Raw genomic sequence first — 14,358 nt, 5'->3', positions numbered from 1 at the left:
TGTATGGTTGCGAGGCGTGGGCTATAGATAGAGTTGTGCGCAGGAGGGTGGATGTGCTGGAAATGAGATGTTTGAGGACAATATGTCGTGTGAGGTGGTTTGATCGAGTAAGCAATGTAAGGGTAAGAGAGATGTGTGGAAATAAAAAGAGTGGTTGAGAGAGCAGAGGATGGTGTTGAAATGGTTTGGTCACATGGAGAGAATGAGTGAGGAAAGATTGACCAAGAGGATATATGTATCAGAGGTGGAGGTAACGAGGAGAACTGGGAGACCAAATTGGAGGTGGAAAGATGGAGTGAAAAAGATTTTGAGTGATCGGGGCCTGAAGATGGAGGAGGGTGAAAGGCGTGCAAGGAATAGAGTGAATTGGAACGATGTGGTATACCGGGGTCGACGTGCTGTCAATGGATTGAACCAGGGCATGTGAAGCGTCTGGGGTAAACCATGGAAGGTTCTGTGGAGCCTGGATGTGGAGAGGGAGCTGTGGTTTCGGTGCATTACATGACTGCTAAAGACTGAGTGTGAACGAATGGGGCCTTTGTTGTCTTTTTCTAGCGCTACTTCTCGCACATGAAGGGGGAGGGTGTTGTTATTCCATGTGTGGTGGGTTGGCGATGGGAATGAATAAAGGCAGACAGTATGAATTATGTACATGGGTATATATGTATATGTCTGTGTGTGTATATACATATGTATGCATTGAGATGTATAGGTATGTATATGTGATGTGTGTGGACGTGTATGTATATACATGTGTATCTGGGTGGGTTGGGCCATTCTTTCGTCTGTTTCCTTGCGCTACCTCGCTAACGCGGGAGACAGCGACAAAGGAAAATAAATTAATAAAAAAAAAAAAAATATATATATATATATATATATATATATATATATATATATATATATATATATATATATATATATATATATCATATTTATATTGCTTTGTCGCTGTCTCCCGCGTTAGCGAGGTAGCGCAAGGAAACAGACGAAAGAATGGCCCAACCCACCCACATACACATGTATGTATATATATATATATATATATATATATATATATATATATATATATATATATATATATATATATTATTGATATACTCATTCTCCATGTGAGCAAACCATTTCAAAACACCCTCTTCAGCTCTCTCAACCACACTCCTTTTATTAATAAACCTCACATCTCTCTCACCCTTTCATTACTTACTCGATCAAACCACCTCACACCACATATTGTCCTCAAACATCTCATTTCCAGCAAATCCACCCTCCTCCGCACAACACTATCTATAGTCCACGCCTCGCAACCATATAACATTGTTGGAACCACTATTCCTTCAAACATACCCATTTTTGCTTTCCAAGATAACGTTCTCGACTTCCACACATTTTTCATCGCTTCCATCGCTTGAAACCCTCCCCTTCTTGTACTACACCTTATGAAAGCTGAAAGAGAAAGCAAGCGAGATAGTGATCATCCTAATTGAAGGCTCAGGATGGAGTGTGAATATGGGCAGATGTGACCAGGATGAGAAGAAGGTAGTCGGGGTTAGTGTGAGGGCGAGAGCTAAGGAGAGGAATAGCACCTCTACTGAAGCAGTTGTGGGAATGTGTGAATTGATGCACGAAATTTGGCTCAAAATAAAAGTAAATTACGAGAAATGGGTGCTTTTTAGTGCTTATGCACCAGGCCATGAGGAGGGAGGAAGAGATGCGTGCCTTTTGGTAGAAGCTGAGTAAGTATGGCAGCAATTTTGATGCAAGAGATCGAATAGAAATAGGTGAATTTATGACGAAGTGGGTAATGTGACACTTAAGGGTATAACCAAGGGCATGGGATTCCTGGTGTTGTAAACGAAAATGGGGACAGTTTTTGGGGCGTTGTGCTGAAAAAGGATTGGTGATTGGGAATGCCTGGTTTACAAAGAGGGTGAGTGGGTGATTGTAACTGATGGTGGCCGGGCATTTTTAGGATTATATACTAATTGATATGAGGGCGAAAGAGACACTCTTGGATGTGAATGTGCTGAGAGTGGCAGCTGGTGGTATATCTCATGACTATTCGGTGGAAAGAAGGTGAAGGTTTACAGAGATATTATAAAAGAAGAAATAGTGTGTGAAAATACGATGGTGAGAGCGAGGGGTCTCGGAAAAGAGGATTGTGTACGGAGGTACCACGAGAAATTTTGTGCGAAATGACAAAAGATGAGAGTAATTGAAGCTAGGAAGGATGAGTAAGAAATGAGAGGTATGATGGTAATCATTGCTTACTTGTGCGCGAAAAATGTGTAACATGCGAAGTTGGACGTGTGAAAAAGGGTAGAGAGTGATAGCATAGGGAGTTAAGCTGCTAGTGAAAGAAAAATGAGAAGTGTATAATAGTTACTTGCATGGAAGCAGCGTGAGTGATTGAGATATGTTCAATAGAAAGCAGCAGAATGTCAAGGGCTGAAAGGGCTGAAAAAGAGACCAAAAGAGGGTTGGGGTGCGTGAGTATCCACAAACTTCAGGAACAATAAGAAAATGTTTTGGAAGGAGGTTGATAGTATAAGAAATATAAGAGAACAGATGGGGGCATTAGTGAGGGGGACACATGGGGAAGGTAACAGGTAGACACGAGGTGAAAAGGAAATGGAGTGGATACTTTGAAGGACTGTTGAATGTGTTCGACGATAGGGTGGCATATGTGGAGAAAACGGACGTGGAGTTATGCGAGATGATGGGGTCATTTCAAATACTTAGCTGAAAGAGAAGAGGTGGTACAATCCTTACGTAAGATAAAGTGTGGATAGACAGCTGGAGCGGATGGTACTGCAGTTGAATTTCCTAATTGGTTGACTGTGTTGCTGACTGGTTAGTTAGGATTTCTATTGTATGTTGGTTCGTGATATAGTGCCGTTATATAAAAGCAAGGTAGACAAAAGTGAGATATCGAATCACAGATGTATCAGTTTGAGGTACCTGGTAAGTTGTATGGGAGAATACTGATTGACGGGGTGGTGGCATGTGAAGAGCATCAGACTAGGGAACAACATGGTTTCATGACTGGTGGAGGATAAGTGAATCAGGTGCTTACTTTGAAGAATCCTTGTGAGAAATACTTAGAGAAGTAGATGGATATGTGTGACACCTATGGATAACGAGAGAGCATGTGAAAGGGCTAGTTGAGATGTGTGGAAAGTGTTACGAATGTATGGGGTGGGACGAAAGCCATAAGAAGTAATAAGAAAATTTTATTAAGAGAATAAGTTGTGTGTACGAATAGGAAAAGAGAACGGTAAGTGGTTCCAGGTAAAGGCGAGCCTGCGGCTGTGGAGTGTAATATTTGTATGGCTGTTTAACTTAATTATGAAAAATAAATGATGAGAGAGGGCTTTTAGGGAAAGGGCCGGCTCTACTCTACAGTCTGTCATGGGTGGAGGGGCTGGGAAGTAAGTCATTTACTGTATGTTTATGACACGACACTGGAGGCAGATTATGTGAGAAACTACGAAAGTTAAATTCTGAATTTGGAAGAGTTTGTGTAAGGAGAAAGATGAGTATAAATGTGAATAAAAGCAAGGTTGTTATGCTTATCTAGGGGAGAGACGGGTTAGGTAGAGTTTTGAGTTTGAATGGAGAGTATTTGAAAAAGTGAAGCATTTATTTCCCTAGGAATGGACGTGGCAGCAAATGGAACTACAGGAGCTGAAGTGAGGAGGCGAAAGTCATATGAACATTGAGGAAAGTGTGGAAAGATTATTGTCTGTGAGGGCAATAATTGGTATGTTTGATGGTTTATTAGTCCTGACGTGGGCCCAAGATGACAAAGCATAGGAGAAGGTGAACATGTTTGAAATGAATTGCTTGTGGACAATATGCTGTATGAGGAGAGTTGATGGAGTAAGCAGTAATAGGGTAGGAGAAAGATGTGGTAGTAAGTGGAATATGTATGAAAGAGTTGAAGAGGTTGTGCTGAAATTGTTTGGAGTTATTGAGAGGATGAGTGAGGAGAGGATAACTAAGAGAATAAACACATTGAAAATGGAGGGAAAGAGATGAGATAGAAAACCAAGGAGGAAATGAATGTATAGAGTGAAAGATGCTTTGAGTGTTCAAGCCCTGAGCGCGAGGGATGTGTGAGGCGAGCAAGGGACAGAGAAACTTGGAGCGATGTGGCATACAAGGGTCGACGCTCTGTCAGTGGTCTGAACCAAGGCACATGAATCAGTCAGGGAAAATCACGGAAGAGTATGATCCATGGTTGTGGATAGAGGGCTTGTCTCTGTGCATTATATATAACATCTTAGGAGTGGATGTGAATGAATGAGGCCTTTTCTTCATCTATTCCTAGAGCTACATCGCTAATGCCGGAAACTAAGAGCATGTATGAACCGAAGAAAAAAAATATACGTTGTGTGTGTGTGTGTGTGTGTGTGTGTGTGTGTGTGTGTGTGTGTGTGTATGTGTGCATTGTGTGTGTGTATGTGTGCATTGTGTGTGTGTGTGTGTGTGTGTGTATGCAGTGTGTGTGTGTGTGTGTGTGTGTGTGTGTGTGTGTGTGTGTGTGTGTGTGCATAATATATGAGAGATTGGACCATAGGTGCGTAAAACTTCTCTCGAATGTACATATAGGCAATTACACATTCACGAGCGCACTCAAACTTCAGAAGGATTTAGGGTTAAATAGCAGGAAAATGCATGAAAGTTTGATAGTGAGACAGAGGAGGATCGTCTAGTGTTGAAAGCGTAGTAATACTTTCTCTTTGGTCGAATAAAACTTAGATCAAATCCTTCCTGATTTGTTTATCTTTTTCCCTTGGCGGCACTTTATACTCAGAATAATGGTCAAGAAAATATATTCATGAAGCTTAGCTTACCTCATTAATGCTTACTGGGTATTACGCCCCTGGCTTCTCCCGACGCAACAGCAGCAGCAAAACGTCTTCCCGCTGTTGAACACGACTAACCTGGAACGAGTGGCTGCGGCGGCATCCTCCAGCAGCTCCGAGAGTGTCTTCACCCTGGGTAAGTCACTGCTGTACTTACCTCGTCCGTCGCTGTGGCTGTAGTGTGCAGTATACATGACCATCGCATCCAGCCGTCAGCAAATCTGCTTTGTACCTTTTGAACGACTGTTGTGGAAGTGTTCCTGAGGTGTTGCACTTTGACATTCATGTCTATCTTAAATGTATTTATGATTGTATTTTGTGCAGGTATAACATGTTCGTAAGTGTTTTTTGTATACATCCTTTCTATACTCTTTGAGTTTCATATCCATTATACAATGAACATAGAACACATACAAGGACCCAGAGTTGCATGCATATAACATATCGAAAACACAAGTTGTATAGAATCTGACGCACTAATTTCATCATCTTTCCAGCTTTGCTTTTTGCACGCAGATGGAAGTCCACGAGAAACACGTGCACTTTTCTGAAAGTAAAAAAAAAAAAAAAGAATGACTTTGCATGCTTCCAGTTAGGTAGGGAACTTGGTGGATGAATTTTCGTCGTTGTTGCATGAAATGATATGACAGTGTTGCCACGTCAGGTGAATACAGCGTGCCGATGGCGACTCCTTGTGTCTGCGGGAAAGTTCATCCTCGCCCACCTCGACGGGGGCTGACCTCGGCCCCAGCCCCCAAGGGTCATCTGTCTAAGTCGTGTGGGGACGTCTCGCCAGCCACGCCCACCCCGCAGGTTAGTGCCACCAAGCTCTTTCCCCACAATTCATTGGCTCCCTAACCTCGACTGATATCATTCTCCATTAAAGAAACATTTTAGTTGCTAAGTGAGGATCACTTAGACTTCTTACTCGTGTTAATTACATAAGATGAAAAAATTAACACAGTTGTTAAGCCTTTACTTGTCGTCGTTTACAATTAGCATAGAATATATATACATAAACATATATGTGTGTATATATATATATATATATATATATATATATATATATATATATATATATATATATATATATATTATATATATATATGTATTTCTTTTTCTTTCATACTATTCGCCATTTCCTGCGTTAGCGAGGTAGCGTTAAGAACAGAGGACTGGGCCTTTGAGGGAATATCCTTACCTGGCCCCTTTCTCTGTTCCTTCTTTTGGAAAATTAAAAAAAAAATTGAGAGGGGAGGATTTCCAAGCCCCCGATCCCTCCCGTTTTAGTCGCCTTCTACGACACGCATGGAATACGTGGGAAGTATTCTTTCTCCCTTAACCCAGGGATAATATATATATATATATATATATATATATATATATATATATATATATATATATATATATATATATATATTACTATTATTATTATTATTTTGCTTTGTCGCTGTCTCCCGCGTTTGCGAGGTAGCGCAAGGAAACAGACGAAAGAAATGGTCCAACCCACCCCCATACACATGTATATACATACACGTTACCACACGCAAATATACATGCCCATACATCTCAATGTACACATATATATACATAGACAGACATATACATATATACACATGCACACAATTCACACTGCCTGCCTTTATTCATTCCCATCGCCACCTCGCCACACATGGAATAACATCCCCCTCCCCCCTCATGTGTGCGAGGTAGCGCTAGGAAAAGACAACAAAGGCCGCATTCGTTCACACTTAGTCTCTAGCTGTCATGCAATAATGCCCGAAACCACAGCTCCCTTTCCACATCCAGGCCCCACAGAACTTTCTCTGGTTTACCCCAGACGCTTCACATGCCCTGATTCAATCCATTGTCAGCACGTCGACCCCGGTATACCACATCGATCCAATTCACGCTATTCCTTGCCCGCCTTTCACCCTCCTGCATGTTCAGGCCCCGATCACTCAAAATCTTTTTCACTCCATCTTTCCACCTCCAATTTGGTCTCCCACTTCTCCTCGTTCCCTCCACCTCCGACACATATATCCTCTTGGTCAATCTTTCCTCACTCATTCTCTCCATGTGCCCAAACCATTTCAAAACACCCTCTTCTGCTCTCTCAACCACACTCTTCTTATTTCCACACATCTCTCTTACCCTATTATTACTTACTAGATCAAACCACCTCACACCACATATTGTCCTCAAACATCTCATTTCCAGCACATCCACCCTCCTGCGCACAACTCTATCCATAGCCCACGCCTAGCAACCATACAACATTGTTGGAACCACTATTCCTTCAAACATACCCATTTTTGCTTTCCGAGATAATGTTCTCGACTTCCAAACATTCTTCAAAGCTCCCAGGATTTTCGCCCCCTCCCCCACCCTATGATTCACTTCCGCTTCCATAGTTCTATCCGCTGCCAGATCCACTCTCAGATATCTAAAACACTTTACTTCCTCCAGTTTTTCTCCATTCAAACTTACCTCCCAGTTGACTTGACCCTCAACCCTACTGTACCTAATAACCTTGCTCTTATTCACATTTACTCTTAACTTTCTTCTTTCACACACTTTACCAAACTCAGTCACCAGCTTCTGCAGTTTCTCACATGAATCAGCCACCAGCGCTGTATCATCAGCGAACAACAACTGACTCACTTCCCAAGCTCTCTCATCCACAACAGGCTGCATACTGGCCCCTCTTTCCAAAACTCTTGCATTCACCTCCCTAACAACCCCATCCATAAACAAATTAAACAACCATGGAGACATCACACATCCCTGCCGCAAACCTACATTCACTGAGAACCAATCACTTTCCCCTCTTCCTACACGTACACATGCCTTACATCCTCGATAAAAACTTTTCACTGCTTCTAACAACTTGCCTCCCACACAATGTATTCTTAGTACCTTCCACAGAGCATCTCTATCTACTCTATCATATGCCCTATCCAGATCCATAAATGCTACATACAAATCCATTTGCTTTTCTAAGTATTTCTCACATACATTCTTCAAAGCAAACACCTGATCCATACATTCTCTATCACTTCTGAAACCACACTGCTCTTCCCCAATCTGATGCTCCGTACATGCCTTCACCCTCTCAATCAATACCTTCCCATATAATTTACCAGGAATACTCAACAAACTTATACCTCTGTAATTTGAGCACTCACTCTAATCCCCTTTGCCTTTATCCAATGGCACTATGCACGCATTCCGCCAATCCTCAGGCACCTCACCATGAATCTTACATACATCAAATAACCTTACCAACCAGTCAGCAATACAGTCACCCTTTTTTTTTTTATGAATTCCACTGCAATACCATCCAAACCCGCTGCCTTGCCGGCTTTCATCTTCCGCAAAGCTTTTACTACCTCTTCTCTATTTACCAAATCATTTTCCCTAACCCTCTCACTTTGCACACCACCTCGACCAAAACACCCTATATCTGCCACTCTATCATCAAACACATTCAACAAACCTTCAAAATACTCATATATATATATATATATATATATATATATATATATATATATATATATATATATATATATATATATATATATTAATTCATCTATCTTTATTTATTTATTTATTTTGTTTTGTCGCTGTCTCCCGCGTTAGCGAGGTAGCGCAAGGAAACAGACGAAAGAATGGCCCAACCAACCCACATACACATGTGTATACATACACGTCCACACACGCAAATATACATACCTATACATCTCAACGTATACATATATATGCATATACATATATACACCTGTACATAATTCATATTGTCTGCCCTTATTCATTCCCATCACCACCCGCCACACATGAAATAACAACCCCCTCCCCCTCATGTGCGCGAGGTAGCGCTAGGAAAAGACAACAAAGGCCACATTCGTTCACACTCAGTTTCTAGCTGTCATGTATAATGCACTGAAACCACAGCTCCCTTTCCACATCCAGGCCCCACAGAACTTTCCATGGTTTACCCCAAACGCTTCACACGCCCTGGTTCAATCCATTGACAGCACGTCGACCCCGGTATACCACGTCGTTCCAATTCACTCTATTCCTTGCCCGCCTTTCACCCTCCTGCATGTTCAGGCCCCGATCACTCAAAATCTTTTTCACTTCATCTTTCCACCTCCAGTTTAGTCTCCCACTTCTCCTCGTTCCCTCCACCTCTGACACATATATCCTCTTGGTCAATCTTTCCTTACTCATTCTCTCCATGTGACCAAACCATTTCAAAACACCCTCTTCTGCTCTCTCAACCACACTCTTTTTATTACCACACATCTCTCTTGCCCTATCATTACTTACTCGATCAAGCCACCTCACACTACATATTTTCCTCAAACACCTCATTTCCAGCACATCCACCCTCCTCCGCACAACTCTATCTATAGTCCACGCCTCGCAACCATATAACATTGTTGGAACCACTATCCTTCAAACATACCCATTTTTTGCTTTCGGAGATAATGTTCTCGACTTCCATACACTCTTCAACGCTCCCAGAACTTTCGTCTCCTCCCTCACTCTATAATTCACTTCCGCTTCTATGGTTCCAACCGCTGCCAAATCCACTCCCAGATATATATATATATATATATATATATATATATATATATATATATATATATATATATATATATATATATTAATCGCTGCTGCCCGCGTCAGCGAGGTAGTGCCAGGAAACAGACGAAGAAGGGCCATCCAATCTTATACACATATATATATATATACACACAAACGCCCATACATGCATATGTACATACATATTAGCAAATACATACATATACACAGACATATACACATATACACGCATACATATTCATACTAGCTTGCCTTCATCCATTCCTGTCGCTACTCCGGCACACATAAAACAGCGTTGGAATCCCCCGCTTTAACGAGGTAATGCCAGGCAAACAGACAAAAAAGGCCACATTCGTTCACAGTCTTTAGTTGTCATGTTTCATGCACCGAAACCCCCAGCTCCCTATCCACATCCAGGCCCCACATATTTTTCCATGGTTTACCCCAGACGCTTCACATGCCCTGGTTTATTCAGTTGACAGCACGTCGACCCCGGTATACCACATCGTTCCAATTCACTCAATTCTTTACACGCCTCATATCTTTCTGTATATTCAGGCCCCGATCGCTCAAAATCTTTTTCACTCCATCCTTCCACCTCCAATTTGGTCTCCCGGTTCACCTTGTTCCCTTCACCTCTGACACATATATCCTCTTTGTCAATCTTTCCTCACTCATTCTCTCCATATGTCCAAACCATTTCAACACACCCCTCTTCTGCTCTCTGGGGATAGGGGAGAAACAATACTTCCCAATTATTCTCCTTGTAGTAGAAGGCGACTAACGGGGACGGAAGCGGGAGGTTAGAAACCCTCCCTTCCTTGTATTTCAATTTCTAAAAGAGGAAACAGAAGGAGTCAAGCGGGTAATGCTCATCCTCCTCGAAGGCTCAGATTGGGGTGTCTGAATAGGTGTGGATGTAACCAAGATGAGAAGGAGTACATTTGAGGCAAGAAATCTGAATGTTCTTTCTCTGAGTGAAATAAAGCCCAAGGGGAAATGGGAAGTATGGTTTCGAAAAGTCTTGGGAGAAAAAGTCAGAGGTTAATTATAGGACAAGACCTACGGGAGGAGTAGCAATATTCCTAAAGTAGGAGTTGTAAGATTGTGTAATAGGGTGTAAGGAGGTAAATCCTAGACTGCTGTGGGTAAAATTGAAAGTGGACGGAGAGAGATGAGCGATTATTGGTGCTTATTCACCTGGTCATGAGAAGAAAGATCTTGAGAGGCAATTGTTTTGGGAGCAAGTGAAAGAGTGTGTATTAGTGTGTTAGTGATGGGTGATTTAAATGCGAAGGTGAGTAATGTACCAGTTGAGGGCATAATTGGTGTACATGGGGTATACAGAGTTGTGAATGGAAATGGTGAAGACCTTGTGGATTTGTGTGCAGAATAAAGACTGGTGATTGGCAATACTTAGTTTAAAAAGAGAGATATACACAAGTATATTGATAAGCCTGAATTGATAAGCCTGTAAAAGAGAGAATTTTGGATGTTAATGTGTTGAGAGCGGCAGCTGGTGGGATATCTGATCACTATCTTGTGGAAACGAAGGTGAAGATTTGCAGAGGTTTTCAAAAAAAAAAAGAAGCGAGAATGTTGGGGAGAAGAGAGTGGTGAAAGTAAGTGAGCTTGGAAAGGAGACTTGTTGGAGGAAGTACAAGGAGAGATTGAATGAAGAATGACGAAAGGTGAGAGCAAATGACGTGAGGGGAGTGGTGAGGAATGGGAGGTGTTTAGGGAAGCAATGACGGCATGTGCAAGAGATGCATGTGGCATGAGAAAGGTGGGGGGAGGGCAGATTAGAGAGGGTAGCGAGTGGTGGGATGAAGAAGTAAAGTTGTTAGTGAAAGAGAAAAGAGGCATCTGGACGATACTTGCAAGATAAGAGTGCAAATGTCCGGGAGATGTATAAGATAAAACGGCTGGAGGTCAAACGGACGGTGCAAGAGTTGAAGAAGAGGGCAAATGAGAGTTAAGGTGAGTATCATTAAACTTTAGAGAGAAGAAAAAGATGTTTTAGAAGGAGGTAAATAATGTACGTAAGACAAGAGAACAAAACGGAATATCAGTGAAGGGGGGAATGATAACAGGCGGTGATAAAGTGGGGAGATGGAGTGAGCATTTTGAAGGTTTGTTAGAAATGCTTGATGATGGAGTGGCAGATGTAGGGTGTTTTGGTAGGGGAGATGTGGAAAGTGAGAGAGTCAGGTAGAGTGGTTTGATGTAGAGAGAGATGATGAAAGCCCTGCGGAAGATGAAATCCGGCAAGGCGGCGGGCTTGGATTGTACAGCAGTTTTATTTTCTAAAAGGGGGGGAGGGGACTGTGCTGTTGATTGGGTGGTAAGGATATTCAGTGTATGTATGGATCATGGTGAAGTGCCTGAAGATTGGCGGAATGCATGTATAGTGCCACTGTACAAAGGCAAAGGGGATAAAGATGAGTGTTCAAACTATATAGGCATAAGTTTGTTGACCATTCATGGAAAATCGCATGGGAGGGTATTAATTAAGAGGGTGAAGGCATGCGCAGAGCAGCATACCGGAAGTCTCGGTATGGTTTCAGAGGTAGTAGAGGATGTGTGGACCAGGTGTTTGCTTTGAAGAATGTGTGTGAAAATCACTTAGAGAAACAGATGGATTTGCATGTGGCATTTATGGATCTGTAGAAGGCATATGAAAAGGTGGATAGAGATGCTTTGTGGAAGGTCTTAATAGTATACAGTGTGGGAGGTAAGCTGCTAGAAGCAGTGAAAAAGTTTTATCAAGGGTGTAAGACAAGTGTGCAAGTAGGAAGAAAGGAGAGTGATTGGTTCCCAGTGAAGGTAGGTCAACGGCAGGTGTGTGTGATGTCCCATGGTTATCTTAATATGTTTATGGATGGGTGGTTAGGGAGGTAAATGCAAAAGTTTTGGAGAGGGGGGCGATTATGCACTCTGTTTGAGATGAGAGGACCTGGGAAGTGAGTCAGTCGTTGTTCGCCAATGATACAGCTCTGGTGGCTGATTCGAGTGAGAAACTGCAGTGGTGACTGATTTTGGAAAAGTGTGTGAAAGGAGACAGTAGAGAGTAAATGTGAATAAGAGCAAGGTTATTAGGTTCAGCAGGGTTGAGGCACAAGTTAGTTGGAATGTGAGTTTGAATGGAGGAAAATTGGAGGAAGTGAAGTGTTTTAGATATCTGGGAGTGGACTTAGCATCGAATGAAACTATGGAAGTGGAAGTCAGTCATACAAAGGGGGAGGCGAAGGCTCTGGAAGAGATTAAGAATGTGTGGAAAGAGTGAATGTTATCTCGGATAACGAAAATGGATATGTTTGAAGGTATACTAGTTCCAACAGTATGATATGGTTGCCAGGCATGGGCTATAGATAGTGTTGTACGGAGGAGGATGAATGCGTTGGAAATGAAATTTTTTGAGACAATGTGTAGTGTGAGGTGGTTTGATCAAGTAATTAATGAAAGGATAAGAGAGATGTTTGATAATAAAAAAAGGGTGTGTTTGAGAGAGCAAAAGATGGTGTGTTGAAATGGTTTGGACATATGGAGAGAATGAGCGAGGAAAGATTGACAAAGAGGATATATATGTGTTAGAGATGGATGGAACAGGGAGAACAGGGTATAAGTATTGGAGGTGGAAGGATGGAGTGAAAAAGATTTTCAGCGATCGGGGCCTGAACATACAGGAGAGGCGCACAAGAAATGGATTAAATTGGAACGATGTAGTATACCGGAGTCGACGTGCTGTCAACGAACTGAACCTGTTAGGGCATATGAAACGTCTGGAGTAAACCATTGAAAGTCTGTGGGGCCTGGGTGTGGATAGGGAGCCGTGGTTTCAGTGCATTACTCATGACCTCTAGAGATTGAATGTGCACGAATATGGCCTTGTTTATCTTTTCTTGGCGCTACCTTGTTGACACAAGGGGTGGTGATGCTGTTTCATGTAGGGCGGGGTAGCGCCGAGAATGGATGTAGACAAACGAGTAAAATATGTATATGTGTATATGGCTGTGAAATGTGTATGTATATGTACGTGTTTGAGCGATTATATATATATATATATATATATATATATATATATATATATATATATATATATATATATATATATATATATATATATATATATGGGAACTTCAGTGAAGGGCGCAAATGGGGAGGTGATAACAAGTAGTGGTGATGTGAGAAGGAGATGGAGTGAGTATTTTGAAGGTTTGTTGAATGTGTTTGATGATAGAGTGGCAGATATAGGGTGTTTTGGTCGAGGTGGTGTGCAAAGTGCGAGGGTTAGGGAAAATGATTTGGTAAACAGAGAAGAGGTAGTAAAAGCTTTGTGGAAGATGAAAGCCGGCAAGGCAGCAGGTTTGGATGGTATTGCAGTGGAATTTATTAAAAAAGGGGGTGACTGTATTGTTGACTGATTGGTAAGGTTATTTAATGTATGTATGACTCATGGTGAGGTGCCTGAGGATTGGCGGAATGCGTGCATAGTGCCGTTGTACAAAGGCAAAGGGGATAAGAGTGAGTGCTCAAATTACAGAGGTATAAGTTTGTTGAGTATTCCTGGCAAATTATATGGGAGGGTATTGATTGAGAGGGTGAAGGCATGTACAGAGCATCAGACTGGGGAAGAGCAGTGTGGTTTCAGAAGTGGTAGAGGATGTGTGGATCAGGTGTTTGCTTTGAAAAATGTATGTGAGAAATACTTAGAAAAGCAAATGGATTTGTATGTAGCATTTATGGATCTGGAGAAGGCATATGATAGAGTTGATAGAGATGCTCTGCTGAAGGTATTAAGAATATATGGTGTGGGAGGCAAGTTGTTAGAAGCAGTGAAAAGTTTTTATCGAGGATGTAAGGCATGTGTACGTGTAGG

The 14,358-nt window shown here is 41.9% G+C and overlaps 1 protein-coding gene across 2 annotated transcripts in view; it reads left to right on the top strand.

The window, feature by feature from the left end:
- The window catches only part of LOC139752821 (uncharacterized), a 227,792-nt gene that overhangs the window by 147,659 nt on the left and 65,775 nt on the right, over positions 1-14,358 (top strand). The window contains exons 13-14 of one of the 2 annotated variants that reach the window (XM_071668765.1): positions 4,911-5,004; positions 5,533-5,681. In XM_071668765.1, coding sequence (XP_071524866.1) covers positions 4,911-5,004; positions 5,533-5,681 — 243 coding nt within the window. Of the gene's footprint in view, positions 1-4,907; positions 5,005-5,532; positions 5,682-14,358 lie in introns of both variants that reach the window. The other variant, XM_071668764.1, reaches the window with a different exon arrangement.

This window comes from Panulirus ornatus, chromosome 13, assembly GCF_036320965.1.
Source record: "Panulirus ornatus isolate Po-2019 chromosome 13, ASM3632096v1, whole genome shotgun sequence".
NCBI lineage: Eukaryota > Metazoa > Arthropoda > Malacostraca > Decapoda > Palinuridae > Panulirus > Panulirus ornatus.
Note: the sequence above shows the minus strand (reverse complement) of the source record. Positions and strands in the feature narration are given on the sequence as shown.